The sequence below is a fragment of the Nylanderia fulva genome, unplaced genomic scaffold, assembly GCF_048542155.1.
Source record: "Nylanderia fulva isolate GAGA-0341 unplaced genomic scaffold, ASM4854215v1 Scaffold2, whole genome shotgun sequence".
NCBI classification, from domain to species: domain Eukaryota; kingdom Metazoa; phylum Arthropoda; class Insecta; order Hymenoptera; family Formicidae; genus Nylanderia; species Nylanderia fulva.
The window spans coordinates 3,617,377-3,643,046 of record NW_028190263.1 but is presented as its reverse complement, the minus strand read 5'-3'; the positions used below and the strand labels follow the sequence as shown (position 1 = coordinate 3,643,046).

General features: G+C 36.9%; 1 protein-coding gene across 5 annotated transcripts in view; it reads left to right on the top strand.

Moving 5' to 3' along the window:
• The window catches only part of Ppn (proteoglycan-like sulfated glycoprotein papilin), a 103,130-nt gene that overhangs the window by 42,112 nt on the left and 35,348 nt on the right, over window positions 1–25,670 (top strand). For all 5 annotated transcript variants that reach the window (XM_029318554.2, XM_029318553.2, XM_029318558.2 and 2 more), the window contains exon 2: window positions 18,903–18,963. In XM_029318554.2, coding sequence (XP_029174387.2) covers window positions 18,903–18,963 — 61 coding nt within the window. The remainder of the gene's footprint in view (window positions 1–18,902; window positions 18,964–25,670) is intronic.

Here is a 25,670-nt window from a genome sequence, read left to right as displayed (position 1 = left end):
GATCATTGTTGAACGACGCGCGACCGGGAAAAAAAAATAAATAAATTAGATGCCCGCGCAATTGCCTTGAACCGGAGTTAGCAGAGCATCACTCCATCAGCATACCATTAGAGGATCAAAGCCCGGTTGCTCTCTATCCGGCAGCTATCTGGAGCGACGTCAGTTCTATTACAGTCATATAGATAATAATGTTTATCGGGTGCATCGAAAATATCGGAAGGCGACGATGATTTTTTGTATCTCCTGGAGGAAACGCTTCGGCGTTCCCGAACTATTTTCCTATCGCTTCTCTTCCTAGCGTTTCCTGGGGCAAAGCGTCGTTAGTCACCCGTCCGCGGGTAAAAACCGACGCTGGTGATTTACCGTCGTGTGGAGGCTGAACAAACTCCGGTCCACGGATTTTAATAGGAATTCAGATTACGCAGAAGTCACGGGAACGCGTGCGCGCACGATTATCTCTCGTATATGACGACACTTACCGTGGTCTCTCGGTTTGCTCTCATATAAGCTCTCATATAACCGGTTTTTTGACTCTTTAGAAAAAAATTCTCTTTCACACACACAAGTGTTCTCTTCTTTCATCTTAACATTCTCTCTTTTCTTCGTCGCGGTCGACCATTCACAGCCGATAATAAATATTACTCTTTCTCCTGTCTAGCAAAAATATGACTTATCGCATCCTATTATTTTTGCAGAGAGAATTTCTTTTTTCTTTTTATTCTCGTCTCTTAGCAATACACGTGGTTGATGTCGATGACGTTAAATTCACCACAACGGAAGTCGCGCGTCTCGGCCACTTGGCTTTGCTAATGCCATCATTGTGAAATATCAATCCATTGATCGGCTCGTCCACTGTATCTAATCTTAGCTAATCTTGAAAGTACGCGCGGATTGCAATCGTTCATCCTTGAATTATTTAATATTATAAGTGCGATTTAAAGCGCGCGAGATATATAAAAATATCTGGCAAATTTATAAAATATAATTATAGGTGGCATTATGCATTCTATTGTCCGGAAATATTACACAATTCAAGGATTTATTCGATAAAATTCTCGGCAGCATCTCTTTCTTATCTTTTCTTTCGCAGAAAACTACATACGTACGATTCTGTTAGTTTCGAATGTTCAGTCACCGCTAACTTCTTTCCAATGTATGGATTATCAATTTTGCAAGGAAAATCGTGTTGACAGTTTTTACGTAAGGCTTAGACCTTAAGACTCTGATCATATCTTTCTTTCTCTTTCTCTCTCGAGCAAACATAAATATTAGCGATGATAGTTAAAATACATTTGCATAACTTGTCGGACTCGTAGATACTCGGTCACGGGACGTATTGGACGATTAGACGCTCCGCCAATTCTTTCAACGTCAAAAAGTGTTACCCGGATACGATCTACTGCGGGACAAAATTTAACCGCGCAAAATCGTAGCTGGCGCGACGATGACATCAGTCAAGTCATCTGCATACATTGAAGCTGTGACATAACATGCTACGGGTGTGCAATATAGCGATCGCACCCGAGCTGCGACAGACGTAATCAATAATTCATTCAACCGGCTACTGAGTCACGTCCGAGCGCCAAATATATGCTTAGCACGAACCGCTGATTTGATTATCCTTGTTAAATACACCCGATCCGTCTTAAGCCACGCGAGATACTCGACGGCCTTTCGCAAATTCCGCAAATTCGTGCACGAAGCGACATTCTACTTCTCAGATTGGCGATTTATGTGCGCTTGAAGTTTACGCGAACTCTGAAAATAAATTCTAAACGGCCACTACTTGATTCATAAATGCCTCTTAAATATTTGAGATTACGTTTTTACAGACACTTTCTTTATCATATTGACCGATTTAGACGAAAGATTTATTTCTGCGAATCATTAAATCGTATCTTCTAAATAAAGATATTCATAAAAGGCTATAATAAACTAGAGAAAAACAAAATTAATTATAGACACTTAATTATAGAAACTTTTTTGAGGATGCCGAATAAATTCTTATAAAATAAATATATTTCTAAAACGCGTTAAAACTCGATTATTCTTCTAGTTGGCATTAAATTCGACTTGTCGGCGCGCGAAATTTTTGTCCTCGCCGTTCCGCAGCTAAAAGTAGGTGAAGTGAATGAGGGATTATAAGATCAAACAGAAATTCGTGAAAGCCGCCGAATATTTCGGCATTCGCGCGCGGGTTCCCTAAGTGTAAAAATAACTTGCACGATTACGTCACTGCTCGTTAATTTTACGCTCATAAAACGTATATATAAGCGCGCCCGTCATTCTCATGAGTGTCGAGAAATTCCTTCGTCTCTCTCCACGTGTCGGTGCCGATGTCACGAACAGCCCGTCGACAACGCGGCAGTAAAAGAAACCACCAAATACGAGACGGATACGAGCGCGGGTGGTCCACCCGAAATCGACTCTAATGTAAGCATTCTATTATATATAACGCTAAAACAGAATAACGGCTTGAGAATTGAGGTCGACTTATGTGGCGAACCATCGCGAATGAACTTTATAATTAATAGGGCCGTGGAGAGAGACTTTTAACGACCAGGGTTCGCGTATTCGCGTCTATCATTTAATAAACGTGGTCATTCTCGATTCTCTCTTTTAATTGCGAATAATTGAAACTCGTCATTTTGCGTAAAGATAATGTGGGTATCACACTGTGTTTGCGGAATTAATTGTCCTTTCGAAGAATAACGTATATGGGACGAAAATAAAGAGAATTGATAATTCAAATCTATACACGAGTATTATAATTCGTCAGCCAATTTTTCGCGAGATTTTGAATCGAGATAATACACATATGATGATATCGGAGAAATTTGTGTGTGCCTGCTAATCTCATTTGTTCCGCGATATCGATTTACGCGAGCCTCAGAAAATTATATTTCCAGCGTTGTATTGTATATCAAATGAGAAATGTAATTAATGAATTAAACTTGATTAACGTTACCAGTGAAATTAAATTTCAATGTTTACGTAAACATAAAATGCATCAATTTTATCTTATATTAAATTACATTCTTATATAATATAAATTTATTACATAAATACATTTTAACATTAATTAATAATAACATAAATATCTAATTTTTATCTCACAAAAATGTGCATACGTTTCTAAAGTATAATTTCGAAACTCGCGTAAATTTCGTTATTATTTTGCGAATTTGAACGTAATCGCAGAAATGAATACACTCAATAATCGATATCCCTTTGCGAATAATTGAATCTAAAGAGAGAATTTAATTAACTGATTTCTCGCGCGTCCTACCAGCGGACTATCTATATCAGTCCTTCGACGACTCGTTATCGCGACTATTACGTTCGTGAAATAATAGTCATTTGAATTGTAACAAAATCGGTGATTCTCATTGAGCAGTTATTCGCATGGCACTCTGTGTGGGCAACGAGATACCAGCTTCTGTCCGTTTAGATAGGAACTACATCCCGGACGTTAGGATGATAGCATCTCTTCCCCCGCATTTCCTCATACTTATTACGCATCCTCGTCCAAAACTGATCAAATTGCGTCCTTCGCGTTCAAACTGTGCTATTCATTGAATTCCTTCCGGCACGTGATCGAGTAAACATCCTCGCTGCGCGTTATTCTTTGATATTGGTAAAACGAGGGAGATGTGTGTACTCGAGATTAATATTTATCTCGTCGTAAAAATTACCAAGTAGCCTCGTCTATGCTATTATCGTTCAGCTCGACGATTCTCTCACGGTCGAAAAGAAAAACGGTGTTTCGACTTCGCCATCTGTTGCTTAGCTTCGAGTAAACCGGAGCGCGTAACGATGAGATCAGCCCGAAGCGATCGACTTTTAAATTCGTCGAACGTGCTCTTTTAACTCCCGATCGTGCCGACCATGTTCGAGATTGAAAGCCTAACGATTGGCCCGAGGCCGGCGTAAATCGAACCAACTTTAGATTCCGAACGAGAGGAATCCTAAGGGTAATTTTTTTGAGAGCATAGTTAAATATATCGTTCTCTTGTCGAGAGGCAAGTTGGAGCAAATGTCGCGTCCAATTTTGCTCAATTTGTTTACAATGTCGTTTCTTCTTTTTACCGTGACAGATAAGCATCCAATTTCAGCACGTGATGAAACGAAAGATTGCGATTTTCGATAACGCAAATTGTATTCTTTACACGAGAATTTGTGACGTGTTCCTAATGCAATTTGTAACGTAATTTTATCGCAACTTTTTTTCTATTCTTTTAAATTCTTATAAATATTAATCAGGAACGTGGTACAATGTAAATAAGATAGTATAATGTAAATAAAGAGGTATTTTGAAAGATTATAAAACTATAATAATAAAACTATAATTATAAAACTAAAAGTTGGTTTAAAGTCAGACGTTTGTCGACAATTTGTCATATATACTTCTTGATCGTATGTCTGCCACGTCGCAGTTGGTGATGAGCAAACAGAACGTTCAAATAACTTCCTACGATTCCGTGCTCTGTGTTTCATCACGTGAATCACCCAGCAGACGAATCGCTGCATGTCATCATTGATCGGTTTACGTGTAATTATTAATTGGAGCAATCACGATGGCTGGTTTGGAATTCGACAATCACTGTTTACACTATCGCGATATAAATGCTTGGTAATTCCAAACGTGATTAGAATTTATTGACAGTAATTATTTATTTATTTTAACCACATTATCACAGTTAATTTAAACTTGTTTAACACTATATCTATCTTGCTATCTGTTTTTATATCTCTAAACTATAATATAACATAAAAGATCTTAATGATCTTAATAATTTCGTAATTTTTTATCTTTAATTAATATAAAAATTACCGAAAACAGACGAATCTTTGTAAGTAGCTGACTGTGTCTATGAAATTTGGTGAAGTAAAAAATGCACAAGAACATCGTTGTGTCTACCTACTCTTCGCTTTCGTGCCTTCATAGCGATTGACGAAATTGTTGGACTATAATGACGGGCCAAATGAGCTTTAATGTGTCTGCCTGCTTTTGAGAATTACCAGTCGCCGTCGCGTGACGATGACGGAAGATTCTTCAGAGCGAGTATTCTTGCAGGAGACATCGACGTCTCTGTATAGGATGTATTAACGCGCATCGCGATCCATCGATAGCACTCGCGACCAGCGAGAGCTCGCGAGCTCATTCCGGATCCAAATGGCGGAAAGCATTCCAGATAGATTGTCGATGACAGTCCAGCAGATATGAGCATCGTCGCAATACTGTCACAAAGGAATGAATTTCCTATGCGTTTCCTTCAAAATATGTAATTTCGTTAATTAAAATCGCTTTTCATGCATATCGAATGTTGACGCTTGTCCCGACAAATCAAGGAAATTGAATGTTACGCGTAGACGTGTAACATGGGTATTCATAACAAAATTTGTAATCGTGCCGCGTGCATTTGCTATCTTGCTATCTCCACGCGCGATGTCATGTGAGTTTATAAAATTTATAGGGTCGTACAGAATTTATGGACTGTTTCCTTCAAGTTCTTATGGACTACTTGCGGAAGAAACATATTACGCGCAACCTGGAAAATGTGTATGGAGCGTGCAATGGAAAAATGTTATGCGAAATACATATCATCATTTTGCTTTTTATTACACTTTAAAATATTGTAACAATTTTTTGAAACTGACAACAAATAATTAATATATATAATTTTCATTAAAAAGAACAAATACTTTGTATCTAAAAATATTATGGATAATTTTAATGATTATACAGACAAATTTTTAAAAGTTCAATTTATGAAAGATTACTTTTTAGAATCTTTTTAGATGTTTATTGGTAAAAGTTGATTTTTTGTTTACAAAACTTTCTTTATCCATAAAATAATATTTTAGATTTTGATAGTTAAAAGTTACACATATGCTTATGTGAATTAAGCGTGAAAATATTAGTTTAAGTTTTAATAAACGTATCTCTATAGCTCGTTCGATAGAAAGAATTAAGAGTTCGGTGTTTCGATAGACGTCTGCGTCTCAGACCCACCGGGGAACGAAGGAATTCAAAAAGGGCTAGAGCGAAAAAACGACTAGTGGAGAAGCTATACGTTTGGCTGTACGTTTCGAAAGGGCGGGAACGAACGGCGCGGCAGAGAGCTCGGCCGGATCCGACTGAATTCGCCAGTATACCCGACTACTAGCTCGGGTTCCGCTCAATTAGCCCATAGTAGAGACAAAGGAACTGCCGACAGTTTTGGTAGTCGCATTTAGATCTCCTTTTTGTTCTGGCTTTCATAAGCATCAGGGACGTTGGTCGACCGACGCATTGAAAAACTGGTCGCGAAAGAGGCTGCTCCAATTTTTTATGCTGAATTTATTTGTCATAATTCCCATTTCACGCAATTTTTCTTCGCGTACAAATTCTACTAAATTTACCTTAAACCACGTAACTCTATATATTCTCTAATTTATTAGACGCATAAATTGATGAAAATACAAACGCAAACGATTTACTTGTATTAGTTCGTGCATTCTCTTTCTTTGATCATTAATATGAAAATACAAGACTCAGAATTGAATGAGATAATAAGAATTTGCAGAGAAAGAATCTCAAGATATGTACATAGATGAAGAAAACAAGTAATCTTATACAGGCATTTTTCTTTATCACTTTGCACAGACATATCTCTTATTTTTTTGAGATATCACTTTAGAAATTATAACGTTATAATCTTGCCTTAGCAGATTCCCTAGCTCCTTTCGCAATTAGCAGCAAGCGGAAAGTAATTGCGACGGTAATTAGCGAGAAGTAATGGCAGCATCTCGCGACGTCACTCTTGAGATTCAGATTTTTTTTCTCTTTCAAGCATCTCGAGAACATTTTCCGCATAACGGGTGGAAAATATTGGGTCATGCGGGACTCGTTCTCTCCGCGAAATGCGAAACGGCGTGGCTAGACCAGTATATATGACGAAACTTAGTCGCGCGGTTTTCTACGAGGAGGCTATTCAATGCAGGTCACCTGAAACTGGTAGGTCTGGGGCAATTTGTTTCTCTTCTCCATCCACACACAGACGAACCGTGGCCAGAGAGAGAAGTCGTTTTTCTCGTATTCGTGCCGGCGTGAAACTGGCCGCCCTCACGAAGACAGTGAACAATGTTATCCGCAATTCTGTGCAACTACCTTCTTTACGCTCTTCGCACGAGATCGCGAAATAGGCGATACGCGAACGCTTCATCGAACGAATTCTCGCGATGTTCAATCTCTTTTTCGTTCTCGAATTTCCATCAAGTATGCTTTCCCTGCCAATTATATTGCATTTGATTAATAGCAAAATTTTTATTACGAATTATATGAAAAAAATAGGATATTTTACATTATTTCAGTTTTTAATTTTTATAGTTTATTATATTGATTGGCAAATTTATAGATTAAATTTTAACCGAAAGTACTAATAATTCCTACTTGATCAATCAAAATTAATATTGGACGCTAGTGGTGAAAATAAACTTGGCAAAATTGATTTCGACGTTGACGAAACATCATAGCGATGAGACGTGTTTCTCTTTTAACTATTAATTGAATTCTCACTTGATAAGGACCACAACCAAATGGTCGAAACGTCGTGAAAGTATTGAATAAAATTGCTAGTTACGTCGAAATCAATTTTGCCAAGTTTTATTCCTACTTGATTTCGCATAATTTTGCAACAATCACTTAGCAAAGGCAGCAAAAATTTCGAGTTTTCTTGCTGCAAAGAGAAATCGGGTCGTTCTCCGATACCCATCCTTTGCAGCTGATCACGTCAGAAGCATAACAGTGGGTTGGTGGTCGCGCTTTCAAGCTCTTGAGAAGGAATCAGCTTCTGCGATGGATTGGTCACGTCATCCACCGTTGAGAATTTACGCGACCTCGGTCGTCGAGCGATACGAAAAGACTCCCGAGGGAAGACTCGCGCGCAATCGTGGCCACCATGCCAAGAAATCCCAAAGGGTCGCGGAAAGGCGTGACTCAACTCCGGGTAATGAATTGCCGGCGAAATGACAGAATATCTATGTGTGGAAAGGAGAGATGATACCTGGCAGTCTGGAAGTTTGCTAAATGAAAGAAAAAGAAGAAATTCGAGGAGATGGAAAGAGAAAAAAGAGACTGGTGTAAATAGTTTACTTGTATGGATACAACGCGTGTGAATGTGGAAAGGGATGCAGAGAAAGCGGACGGTAGGAAGAGAGAATGTGCGAAAATAGTAGTACGGGGATAGGCAGGGCAGACTGCACTGCGAATCACATGTAAGTCCCTTAGAAGCCGAGAGCAACGAACTTGTGCTAACGATACTATTCAGGGGTTTCCGTCTCGCTCCTAGAAGCTCGCATTTACGCATCGCGAAGCTTTACATTCGCGAGATTCGCGTATACCATATTGTTACCCTTTTGATCCTGCGACTTTCGACCAAAGCCTCGATAAGGCTGCGATTCATAGTGACGCGTCATGAATGCGAATGGTATCATCGTGGTATACATATCGTATTCAGAAATATCAGTAATGCAAAAATATAGGTAATGCAATAATACATGGATCAAGTTCTACTTTGCAAAAGATAACTCAATTATTTTTGCGAGTATGTACTGCGAGTATAATTTTATTATAGTAAAAAAAGAAGAATGATTTTCTTGTACTTGACTTAGCTCATTTAAATAAATATGTTATATATCAGGAATAAATAATTTAAAAAATATAATAGAGGAAAAAGATGAATGAATTACAAAAGTATATAACTTTGAATAAAGATGAAAAATTTCTAGAAAAGAAAATATAATTTAACCTCGGCAGAAATGCAATTCAAAATTCCAAGTTTCAGGATTTCAATATGAATTATATAAATACAAATTATATTTTGAGATTCTTATATAATTAGGATCGATTATATTGTAAGATTCTCTGTAACTAGAATTTTTTAAAAATAATGATAGATATTGAAATATGTGGTAGCGTCGAATGTCGGAAGAGATATTTCCGCTGTGAATCTTTGCCATTTGCACATCAAAATTTTAAGTATCGCGATTCTCGTCGAAACGCACGTTTTTTTTCCTGATGGAAACGAACGTTGTTTCAAAGAGCGCAAACGGTAAGGACAGATGAAAATGGAAAGTTTCATCAGACAGAGTAGGATTGGATGGAATCGCCGCAGGGAGAAACGGCAGACGCATGATACAGATACGGGCGTCTGTGTGTCAGCGACACATGGGATATCGTTCTCTTTGTCTCATCCTGCGAATAAGGGAGTTCTTTCCCCTGATCTCATCCGGCTCTTTCTTCTTTTCGCTTAGAACTGGGGTTCCGTATACGCTACATTTGGAAATTACAACATCATCAATGATAACTAACGCGCAAGCCCGAATTGCTCCCGTATCATTTATTAATAAATCATCGAGTGTACGATCGGTAATTCTTAGAATTGTTGCCAGGAGTTAGGAAAAAAGTGGAGACGATTGAGGGTCGAAAATGTATCTCGCCTTAAGCTTGCTTTACTCGTAAAAGAAATAAATCAGTTAGATCGTTTTCATAATTTCAAAAGAGCCATAAATTAATACTGACTAGTTATAAATAGAAAAAGTCTGTGGAAAAATGTATAGACATATTTTTTTACGTCAACTATTTAATTTGAATTACGTATGTTTAATAATGAAAATAACAGTAATTTAAGTAACATATATGTACATATATCTTTTTGCGATGTCTGATAGAATTTAAAAGCCTATATGAAGCCTTCTAATTAATGCGCGCATGTTTATGTGGGCGATTCAATCTTGTCAGATAATTCGAGAGAGATTGAATCAAGAGAGATATGTTTACGCTAAATAGCTTCGTCGAATCGCGGTTTACTATTGGCTCGTAGCGAAATCCACAATTGGTTCTTATTCAGGTTGGCCTAATGACGAGACCTCACGTTCTTGTTGCGATCATTATGAAATTAGCTACGCGTTCTGTACGCATGATTAATTACGACCACCACGACCAGGCTAGCACCCGGTTTGTAAGTCACGACCACTTTCTCAACGACGCGCGAACTTTGCACCTGCGGCTAAAGTACGAACCGAGTTCTCTCTCTCTTTCTCTTTCCATAGCCAGGTAGGTCTCGAGGGTACTGTTATCACGGCTGAATGAACCTGATTGTGAGTGCCCACGGAAATTCGCAAGTGCGTGGAGCCTCGACTAATGACGCACGTGCTGCGTCTGCAGCTGTCGCGCGCACGTGCGCGCGAATACTGTATTTCATTGATAAAATACAATCAAAACGATTCGCGAAATGTCATACTATGAAATATTAAATCGTATATTGGAGGCTAAAATTATTTTTCAATCTTGATTTTTTTTGCACGTCGAGTTTTCTATGATTTGTTCGTCAAAGGTCTGTCCATTTATCATCTATTTCTTTCAATTTTGTTTGAACATTTCTTATTTTTAGATGTTATATTAGTCTTATTTTAAATGTTACATTAGTCTTCGATTTCTGTTTGAATCTAAAAAATTAAAGGATTTGAATTTGGCACATGTTCTGCTTTTCTATTCCTATTCTCTTCTATTTATTTGCACAATTTCAACGATTTTATGAATTTAGAATTTGCGAGATTTCTTTTTACTTAATAGACAGATTTCTTTTAAATTATAAATCGAATATTAGTTTATTCCCGTCGTAGCTGTCGCAACGATAGCAATGCAAATTTCATCTTTATTATTGCCAATTCGGCAAAACTAAGAGCTATTTTCATCTTCAATGAAATATTGCATACATGCTCCGACACCGTTCGTGACAGTTAAGATATCATTTAACCCGAATTGTTTCCCGTGCGTTGTCAGATTTCGATTAAGACATGTCGCGATGAAACGTTGCAACATAACAACGATCGGTATTCTGGTCAGTCACGATTGCATTCGTCGGAGATCGATACACCCGGGACATAATCCCATTTCGATACTGACCTCGATTACGCTCCAGGGAGGCGATCTTGTAGGACTCCTAATGCGATCATATCACGAAGGGATTAAGCTTGCATCAGGTATGTGGATATCTCGAGCACACGCGCCTGCGTCTATTGTTTCTGGAAGGCTCTGCTACCAATAGATCCGAATTAGCAATTACGGCGTCTGATTCCAATTGTCCGCGCAAATATGACGCACAAATTGAATGTAAAAGAATAAATTAAACATTTTCCTTATATTTAATGATAAAATTTAAGTGTATATACATATATTATTATAGAGAAACCATTTTTTCTTTCATCATTAATTATTTTTTTAACTCTTGAAAACTTTAAAATTATATAAATTAAGTGTATTTTGAACAGACAATGGTATATTTATTCGCTGAATGTATTACGGTACGTACGGTATATTTAAAAAATTGCTTCATTAACTTTTCAATTATTGAAATCAAAAGCTATCAATTATCAACGACACGCACAAAATTAATAATTTTGCATCGTGAACTTTCGAGTGTGCGGGCTTCACTCGAGTATACACATTATTAACAGTGACAGATGAAAACAATTGTTCCTCGGTATAAGTTGCGGAATTACTTGGATTTTCTCTGGCTTTGGCGAGTGCACAAAAGGGTTCTAACCGCGGCTTTACAAAGGCGTTGTAACTCCAGTCATCGGCAGGTAACGTTGGCACGTTCCCAAGAACCGGCCTCGGGCTAGATACTCATTCGGATAACCGGCTAATGTCGAGGTTTACACTCTTTTTCGTCGACGAATGGGATAGCAATCTTTACGGCGGGCAGCCGTGCGATGCTCTCGAATACCTTGAATATGTGTTAGCTGGATACCGAACTGTAAATGCGTATAATGAAGAGATTACGAGGCACTTGTAGCCTCGTGCGCAAATTATCGTGCAAAGATATCAGATTAATACCTCGAAAAATTTGTCGACAGGAAGAAGACAAAAATATATTCATACTTTCTACACGTAAATTTTTTCATCATATGTTATATATTACGCTGTGAAAGAGATTAGAAAAAATTAATGTAACGAATATTCCGCTTACTGATGAGGCGCGACTAATCACGTCACTCATTATATTCGTACTTTTGCAACGCATTTAATTATAAGCCCGGCGTGATATTTATAAAGATTTTAGTACGTTCGTGTCTGATAATTAACACGACAACGAGTCTTGACCCGTTTTTCTATGGCAAGTAGTCCGGCTCGTTTATATTCCCGGCAAACTCTAACGAAGCTCGAGAGCGCGCATTAAAAGAAATTGACGGCGGAGCTTTCATATTATTACGTCGTGGCGGCATGACGGCGCGCTAAATTAACTACGACGGCTTAAACGCTGCCCGGGGCCTTAATCTGAATCCATGAAAATCACTCTCGGCGCTTGTAAATTGCAAACAACGAGCCGGCCCGTGCCAAACCTTTTTCGCGGGATAATTGGCATCGTGGATGCCATTATTCCATGTCGTCGTCGCTACGTGAAATTGAAAATTATGAATAAAAATTAGGTATCACACTCTATGACGTACCAGCACTAATACTATATTGTCATGTGTAATAAAGTAAATTTTCATATATAATATATAATAATACGTCGTATACTGCATATCTCTCAAATAATTTATACACATCTCTCTTGTTTTATTAATAGAACATTTTTATCAATAATGCGATCCATTTAAATCTTTTTGAAATAACAATCTGAATTCGGAAGATCTCCAATTAAAAAGTACATTTATGTATATCAAATTTATTTTTGTTTATTTTTACGGCACTTTATTTCTAGCTATTTCTGGTTATTATCCTAATATTTGACAAATAAGACTCAACAATTGAGAGTTTTGTTGGAGAAAATCAGGCGTTAGTGATACCCTTGTGAGGAGCGTGAGACATCTGGTATGCAATCGACGGAAAGCACTTTGCGAGGATGATTACGGTCCATCCGTGCATCCACCGCAATGTCCACAGTAATCACGCCTCGATTGCAAGGTGTCGACGGTTCGGCTTCAAAAAGCGATCGATTTCTCACGCGTATTCCCGAAAATTACACGGCTGGCGATCCACGTGCAAATTACTCTCATTACGTGACACACGTGCGTAAAACGAAATGCACGATGAAAAAGTCTGTTGAGCTCTGCTTTTGTGCATATATACGAGCACATCGGAGCGTGAATATTTCATAGAGAGACTTTTCGTTTTTATTACAATTTATAATTCTCTATACGTGAACCATTAATTTTATTAGCGGTCTGAATCTATAAATCTATATTTTCTACTATTATTTGCGAGAGTTATGTTTCAAGAATCTTTAATATTGGAAATCCAACAGACAATTTATAGTTGAATGGTTAATGTGGACAAAACTATATTTATTTTTTTCAAAAGATTGTAATTGTGCGATTATAATTAAATGCTTACCGAGAGCGTGTATCGATTTATCGCGGCGATGTGGATAAAACGGAAAGGTGTTGGATGCAATCTGAAGGCCTGTAATATCCACTTTTGCAGCACCTTGCCTTCCCTCGTCGATTCTCTTTGAAAAATGATGCGTTAATCGCCAATGCGCCCCTGGGATCATCGAAGACGGAGGAGCAATACGCGTGAGAGGTTAAATGTTAAACGCGTTTCCTCGCGATTACGAGAGCAAAAATACTTTACAGCGTAGGCGCAGGTTTAATGGGTTAGTGTTATGTGCTGTTTACATGAATGCGCGCAATGCTGCGGTTCTCTCGAACAGCTGTCGGGATAAGTTACCTATAATGCGTTGCAATATCCGTATAGCTGTTATATCGGAATTGTATTAAAGTTACATACGACGTCATGTGTATTGTATAATAGATACTGATAATTATCATTTATCTATTCAAATCTCAATTAGTATACCACGTGTTTTGCCGCAAATGTCATAAATCAGAATAATAGATTTCCGCGTAGTGGGAATCAGACGGTATTTCGTTATTTGTCCCATAACAATGCGTCATGCATAATCACATCAGACAGTTGCACGCGGAACTTTTGTCAGCGCGTCTGTTTCGCGATGAATAATTCGCATAAATTCAAATAAACAAAAAAAATCTCGTACCGTACATACATACACGTAGTTGCCCGATAGTTGGAACGACAAGACGTGAGGCGCATTTATGAGAAATTTATGCCATAAATTTCACGCGCGAGCGGCGCACTCGAATTCGCGACACTCGAGACGAAAGTTCGAGCCGGAACATTCTCAAGTGCACATCGTTAATAGGTCATTACGCAAGCGTAATGGAAATCGATAATTAATTGATCCGGCAAGAGTGCGCGGGACTCTTTCGCCAAGGATGCTAATTGACTCTTGAATATTTATGATTAACGAATTAGCAGCGTTGCAGTTCGTATAATCTCGCATTCGAAGAGGGAAACGTATTCCCAAAATCATTTCTTAATCCGAGTATTTAACGCCCCGGCTCGCTTCATTGAAATTCGGCATCTCATTTTCAAGTTCTTCCTACACCACTCGCTGCCATTTCATCCGTGCTTCAATCGATGCCGGTGATTACACTCTGATTAATTATCTCGTTTTACATTTACTTTTCGAAGAGTCACGTATAGTCCTACTTTTGAATAGAAAGTTTCTATTCCAGACTAATATATTCGTTATAAGTAAAAGTGTTCACCTATTTGACCAATTTTCTCTCTCTTTATCCTCATTATAAACTATCTCGTGCCATGCATAACGTTTAACCGATATTATCGAAAGTTCTGTCGATGAAAGTTAATAGGTCCACGCGCGCACTAAAATCTTCCTCTCTCTCCCTCTCGACATTATAAAAATTGAAACCGTGGAATGGCAATATTTCGATTATCATACGCTGGCACATATGCCGCCCCGGGTCGATGCATGCTGTACCCCGGCGATAGACCGACCGCGAGAGCGGTTGTACCATTATTAATAACCGATAAACCAATTACAATGTTATCGGATCGCCGTTATCTGCAGGCAGGCCGCTGCTAAAAGGCCTATACGCCGGTTCTGCCTAGTCGTAATCTGATGTGGAGGAGCCCCGGAGGTACTATCGCGTGCCTTTTTGCTACTTTTAAGTGGTATTGCTAGTATCGTTCTTGCTGATACTAATGAGCCCGTTGTCCGACCAGAGATGCGCCTTACGCCTGAATTCCACGGATAGAATCGCGCGTTCGCTTTTTTACGTCCTTTCGTATTTCTTCGTTTCTCGCATGACAATTATACTAGAAATCAAAAATTAATTTTTAAAAAACTATTATCTATTTTCTTCTTCGAAACAAATCTTTGTAACAAACTTATTCTCTGTCAATTACAGAAATAGAAAAAATATTTAGAAATTATAAAGACGAAAAATATAGGAGCGCAGATTTTTTTTATTATGATAAATATTGTTAGGAAACTGATCCAATGGATATATTCGGATAACATTTAACTGGCGAGAAGAACTCTCCGCGCTGCAACGTGAAACAGCATGCAGTCTCGGTCGCGTAATTGGACGTTCGGATCCGCGCGCGGTCGAAGAGAAGCACGGCTGGTCTAAGCCAAAGTTTTAAGAATGTGATCGTGGGGGGCCCTCGTTAGAGAGGGTTTCGAGTGCAAGGCTTGGATCGCGGCCCATATTTGCATATTTATGCGGCTCCAAATCTCGTTTGACGTACCGACAATCTAACGGCAGAAGTTCATCGTAAGTTGCAACGGCACGATAATTAATTTCACACAAAACCCATGCTAATGATCATTATTTTTAATAATAATAATTTTATTAAGTGAGGAGTATAACGTTGAGGGTAATTTATATAACATAGAGATAATTGCACGTCAAAAGGCGAGGTACCACATCAAATATATTATTTATATTAATACATATCATTATACAATCATTTGTAGACGGCGTTAAATTTTTCAATCAATATTTGTGTATGGGTGTGATACGGAAATTTTGATTTTTCTGTATTTAATATAATTTATCTCCCGAAGGATAACGTGTATTAAACTCGTGGTTTGTTTTCATCAAAGTTGAAGTCGCCTCGGAAAGAATATTTCATATTAATATTCTTTGAGTATTTCGCAACAGACTTTGGTGCGAATAACCGTTTGTAGCGCGAACAGAACCACAAGCAGTAAGCCGAATTTTCTTTTGTTATTATAATATAATATATTCTAATTTATTCAATATAACAAAATTTTTTATACATTCTTACATTGTTTACAAAAAATTACGCGTACATAGTTTATCTTTTTTATTTCTTTACACAAAGGGAATAAAAGAAATACATTTTGCGAATGAATAATTGACTTACTGCTTCCTGATTTTACGCGTACAAGATGCTTAAGATTATTCTCGTCTTTGTGTTTGTCACCGATTTGCATACTTTTGCAAATTGGATATACTCGAAACTAAACTTTATTGACATTCTCAGAAGTTCATGAGAGAATTTCATAACTAGAAATTGCGCGCGAACTGTACACACTGCAATATGAAACTTTATACCGACAAAGCCACTTCCGCAATGTGCTGGAAGTGTGGAAGGAGAATTATTTTCGCAAATGGAGAAGCACTTCCGAAGTTTCCAACTCGAATGGCTCGATTATCGAGTGCCGGTAATTATATATTAGAACGACGCTGTTGACGTTCGCGCGATTAGTTCGGTCCGCAATTAAATTATTTCCGGATGATGAACATTTAAAAGGCGGGAAACTGGAAAAAAAATATATACCGTTAAGTTCCAATTGACGATTACGATTATGAGAGAAAAAAACGAGCCCATGTTTCGCAGGTGTATTTAACGCGCTGAAAACTGCGTTCCAATTAAACGATTCCCGTATCTAGCTACACGCTCATGCTTCATAAAAACTATTTTACCTAAGAGCTTTTTCTCGCAGCTGAGACCGGTTATAATAATTGCGGTCCTAAATCGCGATATAACCTTCTTACGTTTGGCACGATTTACGGTCCATTTTTGCAGAAAAGTAATCCACGCAAATTGTCCTTTTACGATATAATATTCAACGCTGAGACGTAATTATTTTAAAGATATAGCAATCATTAGAATGCCACATACACTCTCTTTTCCTTATTTTTCTGTTATACTTTTATATATGTCCAATTTTTTCATTAATTCGATTAATCTGATTAGTCCGTTATTTTATGGATACGATAATTCGAAAGCTTTTAAATGAAAGATTCAGAATTTAAAGCACCCAATATTGCTCATTGCAATAAATAGCAAACGATTTTCATAAACGACTGGAAAGCGTGTTATGCTCGGTCTGCTCCGATACGCCGTTGTACGTCGGCTTTAAACACGGCATCGGTACAAAACGCTTGTAATTACCGCCGCGTAAAATCGGTACCGATAAACTCGATAAATCACTAGTCGCGAGAATATTAGACCGGCTGGCCGATAACAGAGACGCCTTGTATATTGCTAGCTCGCCCATTCCGGATAGCAGCGAGTCACTCGCAGCTTCGCGGGCAGCGTTCCAAACCTGAATGACGCCTACTCGAAGAAATTACGCAACTACGCGTGCCAATACACTGCAAAAACACGCTTGCATTCATGTTCATTCACCTCTGATTTTCATTACTTTTGCTGCGAAGGCATTGCACTTGTTTCCGATTTGTTTCTATTTTTTATTTTATTTTTTCGGTACTTTTAATCATTTCATTCCGACTTTGTTCTGTTATATTTTCAATGTATAAACGATAAAATTATGATTTGCTTTTATTATAGTTTGCGATGATCTTTATGTCACATGACAAAAGTTATGTAGAGACAAGAAAATCTTACGTGGGAATTTTGTACAATTTTGCAAGTTGCAAATATATCGCAAAATTATGATCTGCAAACATTTCACGTACATATTTTCTGACGCGTGATCGAGTTTAGCATATTTTATACAGAATGCATATTGCAATAAATGGCGAATGATACAACAGCATAATGCAAATAAAGAATTCACTTTCTATCGATTATAGGCTTTTCAACTACTGCCGCATTGAAAGTTGTTTATTTACTGCGAATGCATTGTTGTAAAAGCACTTTATGCTTATGTTATTGACTCTCTCTCTCTCTGCAGTTTGAGATAAAAGGATTTTATTGACTTTAAGCTCTGAAAATACAAAAATCTTGTACGCGCGCTTATATGTATAAATAATATATTATTTTATTTTTGAAGAATTGTTTGTAGATTGTAATACATTTTTTACCTTCCTTCTGTCTCTCTATTTTTCTGTGATTTGACGCGAATAATTTGTCAAACTCTTTTCATTATTTAATGATGTAAAAATCTTTCATGTTGAAAATAGATTCTAATTTGATAGCGTATCGAAGTAAAATTAGAAAGAAAGATTGTTACTGAATGATCGTTCTTCTTCGATACTTTGATCTTGACATTGAAACTTGCGTATAAAACACGAATTCTTTCTTTTTTCTTCTTCTTATTCTTTCTGTTCTTCCTGTGAAACGACTATCTGAATCCAATTTACGATGAAACCTCGCAGTCATTCAAGAAATTCACTTTCATCAGATAAAACCCAGAATGCGTGTTTGACTCACGTAATATCACGTAACATATATGGTAACTGTTTACCAGCTGACATAATCACTTTGCAGTGAAACTTGTCCCATCGTAATAAGGCCCATTCACGCTTCATTGAATTCTAAGTTAAAATCTGTTAAATATAATAAATAGCTAATATAAATATAATTTGCATATAGAACATAAAAGGATTTTGCTTACTTTGCACTATCATACGTATTAATTTTATTATCGTTTCACATATTCAACATGCATAAAAATAAACTGTATTATGTGTTATATTTTAATAGAAACAAAAATATAATTACATGTGTTATAATATATATTTTTCTTTAATTTGACATATATTTTAGGATATATTGCTAACGTGATATTTTTTCCTTTCAGGTCGCTGGGGCTCCTAATATTTCTTATAGCAGCACATGTTCACGATACTTTTGCAAAACACGTAAGTCCCTTTCTAACCGAGTTGTATTTATAACAAAACCGTAAAAACAATGCTCAAAGCATCGCGGGAGATATCTTGAAGCTCGGAATAAAGCCACAAGAGACAAGGGTCTCAACATATCTTGACGGCATTCCCTCAGGTTTTATTGCCCACTCTTTGATGATGGTTCGGGTTTCAAGGCCTCCCAGTCTCCAAGCAGATTATCTTGGTACACTTTGTTCCTAGGAAATCTCCGAGACAATAGAGAACATGAAGATTCCGTAAACCATTACGACGTAACCAATAATTACGGATGGCCTTCGGTTGCTAATCGCAACCCGTATTTCTTTTTAAACTCCTTTGGGCTGCTAAAATATTTTACACTATTAATATCTAACTACAAAGAATATTGAAATGTTATTTTATGATGTAAAGGCATTAATGTTCGGTATATTTGAATACATGACGTTTTCCTTCCTGCATGCACGAGTTCCTGTTTGCAAAATGACATTGATTTTGGCCCTGCTTCAAGATGTCTGTCAAGATGTCATGTTATTACCAGATATACCATTAATTCCCGTTGAGCGCTTTACTCGAAATTTTTCACGTAACAATTTCTGACTAGAAAAATTAAACTTATCTGTCTTTGCCTTTTTCGAGGAGCAATTTAATATTTTTATTATTTCAAGTTCTATTTTGAAAAACGTTGAATTCGATTTTTCACGTTAATCAATGATATTCCGAGAGCTATTTTTGCCGTTCGATAAATTTGATGATTTCGCGAAGTATATGTTATCTCCCCGATATCATCTTGATTGCGGTAGTCATTTCAACCGCAAAACTCGATTCGCGAGGAATCCGAGGAAGATCGAAGTACCCGGTGATGCTGAAAGCGTAATGGCGAGATCAGATTAGGTCCGAAATGGAAGCTACAGCATCGCGAGAACGTTTTCGGGATAAGAGGAAGGGAATTTCGTTAGAGGACATTCTCCGTGATCTCGTCGACGGGGCAAGAAAATAGAGGCGTATACCGGATGTCCCCTCTATATACGGAGACGAAGGAGAGACCGCGGTAATCTCGTTGCACGCGCACGGTTGTTGTGCTTCTGTCGTGGCCGTTGTGTTTTACCTGCACCCACGACCCACGGCGTCCGACTTATACGGGAAGTAACTTATGCGAGAGAAGTAACTCGAGGATCTCTTGTTATACACCAGTGTGTTCATCGGCGGTGAACCTTGAGCTTTTTATACCAGTTTTACCTCGCGCCAGAAGTAAACACCTTGTCTCTCGTGCAAGGCGAATTCTTTTTCTCGACGACGTTTTTATAATCTCGAATTAATATAAGTAATGTAATTAAATTAAAAAAAATTTATTTTAATTTTTAAAAATGTAATTGCAATTTATTAACTATTTATATTTGAAAGAACATCGAGATCTTGACGACGCGGCATTTTTAAGCACGTTGCGAATTAGCAGCATCTCCTTTCATATTAAAGCGACGTCGCGAGATATAAAAGTGGGTTAAATGAACGAGACGTCGAGTAAATGGGTTGCATTGTCGAGAGGCTGCAATTGCGAAAACTGCTCTTCGCCGTATCTGCCGCAGGTTCTTCGACATTCCGCTCTGACAGAGCCAAATTACATTTATAAATTTGCCGCGTATACTATATATATATATACGAGCTTGAGTGGCGCTGCCGAGATATTCGCGAGGATCGGCAATGAGATTATTAGTTGCGGCACGAAGGGAAAAGGGAAAAACACTACTGACTCATGGTGGCTTTTTACCATCATCAGCGCACTCCCGACCAGACTGCGTGGCTAATCTAAGTTAAGTGGTCGTTACAGACGCGGAGGAATCTTGAAAACGTATCCGCCAATCTCGGTGGACGGACGTTACAATGGTATGTCGTGAAACGCGCTCAAGTGAACCTTGTCTTGATTCGATGGCAATTAATTCCATCGTATGTAATTTGTTGATAATGAATTTCTTTTTTGCATTAATTTCTTTCTGATACAGCATTCATATACAGCTCCTTCTTTTATTAAAATTGATCGAATAATTATAATTTCACGAACGTTTAAAGAGAGATATCATTGATGTAAATTGAGAAAATAATATTTTATCAAAAAGAATTTTTATATTCAATTCCTATAAGTTTCACATGTTGAATTGGCTCTGTTAAATAATTATAAAATACTTTTTATAAAATTTGAAATAACACTTATCGAAAAACAAACTTCGGTTTCACATTTATGTAAACGAAAAATAAAAAATAAAATATCCTGATGATAAAATGACGTAAAACATACAAAGCAGAAGGATACAAGAGTCGTCGTGGTTAGCAAGAACGCGATTATGCAATATGTACCTTTGAAGATGAGGACAGCTTTGCTTATGGCATTTACACGATGTTTTAAGAAAACGTACGACGAAAATGATAACTTCGTTACAACGCGCATTTATCGCGATCAGTTCTCATTATATTTTCCATCGTAAATGAATGTAAAATAGTTATTGCTTTGATGTCTCTATATAAAAGCATAGTTTTCAACAATATAATTACTCACTAAATGCGATAAATTGCAAACATGCCTTTATGTTCTTTTTTCGTTTTTCTGAAAGCATTACGTGCATTCTCGCGTTTAGTACAAATATTTTAGCTTTTTGTTCAAGTTTTAATCTTTCTTACAACAACTTATACGATGTTTTCAAAGCAGATTTATCAGATTTTGTTCAATTGATAGTTTGATTGTCGTATCCAATTATATCTCTAATTAGTAAAATGTTTGATTTAAAAAAGTTATATTATTTAAATACGTTCGCCTTTTCAGACGTGTGGAGAAAAAATATTAAATAATCCTAACTAAATAAAACTCTTATCGACATTAGTTTACGTCAAGAGGAAAGCAAAAAAATTAATAAGTATATACTTCCACATAATACCGCAACACAATCTTATTACTGAACCACGATCCTGAACAGATGCGTTTTTCTATACTTACAATTAAACACATGCTCGCTAAAAATATAATATAATATATAATGAAACTTGGAGAACGCATCATCCATCGAGCTACATGATTCATCGATCATCATCGATTTGCGCCGCGATTGTTTGCGTTAGAAGTAACAAAAGCTGCAAATCATGCAAACGCGTATATGCATCAATATCTCGCGATATTATCATATGTCAGACGTATGCAAATAGTTGCGTAAGATTGCGTAAGGTTGCAGTAAGCAAAGAAATATCCGCGATATCATCGCATCGTAACTGATCCTTGTACGCAATCGATGCGTCATGTTCTGTCGCGGAATTCGCAACAATTGGCCGGAGAAATGACATGATATGACGGCATATATGTACAGATCCTTCGTTCTGGTTACGCCAGCGAATCGACTATCAGCGATCTTGCAGACGAAATTGCCATTACGTGAACCCATCGCCGTTTTGCGTCTGACGCGAGGTCAGACGGCGACGATATATATGACAATTATTAAGAAGGAGGCGTGTTGTGCCCGAGTGTTCACGGTTCATCGGCTGACCCTTTGCGTTCGAAAAGAGGAGGAGGGAGAATGAGCGAAAGCGAGAGAAAGAGAGAGACCCATTTCCCCGAACCATTTAATTAACTCTTCGCCACGCAATCTCACGGAACATTCTACGACCGTCAAATTCCACGTTTCATGTACGACCGGCGGCTTGCATCGGCGGTAACTTTCTGAGATCGTGGTCGACATGGAGCGCACTGGCCAAGACAACATCCAATTATTGTGAGGATTTATATCGCGCGTTAGTCTAAAATTGAACCACGCAGTTAACGCGTATCTAGAAATTAGTAGCGAGTGTGTGTGTGTGTGTATAGAGACAAAATTAAATACCAAATTCAATTAATTCGAGATAATTTAATTTTCTCTTGCTACCTGTTTTATTTCTTTCAGCGTTAACATGTTGCAATTAGTGCAGCTAACTATATATTTATGTATCTTACGGATTTTACGATTTTTGAAACACGATGCTATTCTTATTAGAGAAGAAAAGATAAATTTATAAAATAGTTGATACATTACATATATAATAGTCAATATATATTTCACATCGAGGATTGCACAAGCAAAACCGCATCGAATCAAATGAATCCAAAATAATTATCTTTATTAATCAATATATTATCGAAAAATACATAAGCAGAACTGTATCAAATTATACTTTTTGTTTCTTATTTCTGATAACGGAGAGCGTCGAAATTCACGGTGATTAATGATCGCCTTCTTGCTAGAGAAAGCTATCATCCTATTGCAGAGGCAACTGTGATAAAAAGCGTTCGTGGTTATCTACTGTTACCGCGGATATTAGACATTAGAACTTGAGCACACCAAATGAAATTGCATTTAGTGTACGTATATAGAATATCTACGAGAACTGCACGCGAATTTAATCCATAATCGAAGCTTCCGTCGCAAAGACCATCGTATATATGTATATAGTTGCTGATTGCGCTCTTGTTTTTATCTACCATAGAGTGGAAATTGATACTCCACTTTAAGATATAATTTTACTGTTTTTTATACAAATTGTAAAATTTGAAATTACATGACTTTCTTATACTTTAATGTTAAAATTAAAGTTTGTTTTATTTTAATTTAGTTTTTCTCTCTTGATTAATCTTAATTAATATAATAAAAGAAAAAAAGACTAGTTTTTAGATGATACAAAATATCGAATATGACATCACATAATCTCGTTTATGCTGCAAAGGAACACTTGCACAAAAACCGGAGGTTTGCCATAATGTCACCGAAATTTTGTTAATCTCACAATCAGCTCAAGAAACCAGCTTGCCAGGGTCACCCGATCGGATGCAGGAACCCTCTTCGCGGATCATTGTCCTCGACGATATTGGATTACGTTTCATTGTTAACAGGTTACGTTTCATATCTCGCCGTGGCAGTCAGAGGCAGCAATGGTGAATGAACCACTGCCATGGCTAATCAAATAGCGAGATCGATAATAAATGGATTGCACTATTGTTCTGCCAATGCCACATTTTGCGAAAATTGCAATATACGTTGGTTTGATTTTAACGAATTGACGATATAATCATAGAAGTTTAGACAAATCTAGTTTTTCTATCATTAATCTTAACGATAATCAGAAAATTTACACTAATATAATTTTCTTAAAGAGAAATTACTCGAATGGATTCTACATTTTTGAAAGTAAAATACATAAAATTTTAATACAATAAAAGAATAGAATACATATTTTAGCGCGATTATATTTTATGCATAATTATTAAGTGAAGAGTTTCGTGTTAATTTGAATAATTAATAAGTCTTAAATTGAATAATATTGTACTCTATTTCATATTTTTTAAATAATAAGCGCGACTGTTTAAAAATGTAAATCCCGTAAAATCCTAATTACAGGGTAGATCTTATAATAGCAAGGTAATACCACGGTACAATTAACCGTACAGAAAAACCCCAAGAGCAAAAAAAAACAATTCGAATGTCCTCGCCGTAATGAGACACGCGATTATGCGCAATGCAATTATCGGACGTAATTAACAATCAACGGCAAGTTCTTCGATCGCGTGATCACTTTTGATAATTAATAGAAACGCATCCCGATAGTTGACGTAATTATAGGACACGTCATACTCCATCGTCGGGCTAAAAAATAATCATCGCTCTCACAAGAGATGATGTAAATGCTCGAGCTGTTCCGGCAGCTGCTCCGCTTTAGCTCTCGAATCAGTATACGTCATTAGTCAGCACTTAAATATAGCACTTAAGTTTACGTTTTAATCGCGCGCTTTCGAGATAATCGCTTATTAGGGTGAGAATCATAATAAACTTACGTTTTCCGACAATTCTGTTTAAACGATAATTCTTAAGACGATCTATCGTCTTCGAACGTGTTAAGACGCCTAAGTGACTATGCTAAATTGATCACGTCCGCGTTTGTTATTATTGTACAATCCTCTCGATTTATTTCTGCGATTTATTTGAGGCTAATAAATAATGCGAATATTAATATATAAATATTTTCGGTAATATTGTATACATATTCCAAACATTTCTGCAGTATAATTATGGTGACAGTTTTCGAAAAAATTGATCAAAAATGAAAGCAATTAAATTGATTGTATGTAGTATTGTGTAAATATCAAGCTCATAATTTCTGTAAGATTAAGATTAAAAAAAAAACAAACTTAAAAGATTTGACATTTCAATGATTGATTACTCCATGTATCGTATGATATATTTTGCGGATTTAAATTTGATTTATGTATGTACTTAAATTTCTCCTTATGCACACGCGTCTTACAAATTCATCTTGCAGTGTCGCGCATCCGTTTTATAGTCATACATATACCGCTAACACGCCGCTTTATTAACGTTATATATTCCCATGTTGCGGTACATACATCTTGGTGGTCTGACAATACTATAATATGCCAAGCTACAGATGTTTGGTGAAATTCAGGAAGAGAATGTCCCTATATAGCGATACAAATTTTTGTTTAAATATCATAAAATCTGAAGTAGCATAAAAATTATTTAAAACATTTTTCGAAAATCTAAATTTACGCCCATCATAAATTATTTCAATTTTATAACATTAAATTATAATGATTTATTTACGTTGCAATACCTATATAAGAAAACGATTTTAGGATAATATTCTGTATTATTTGATTCTTCGTTAAAATTATCAGACAA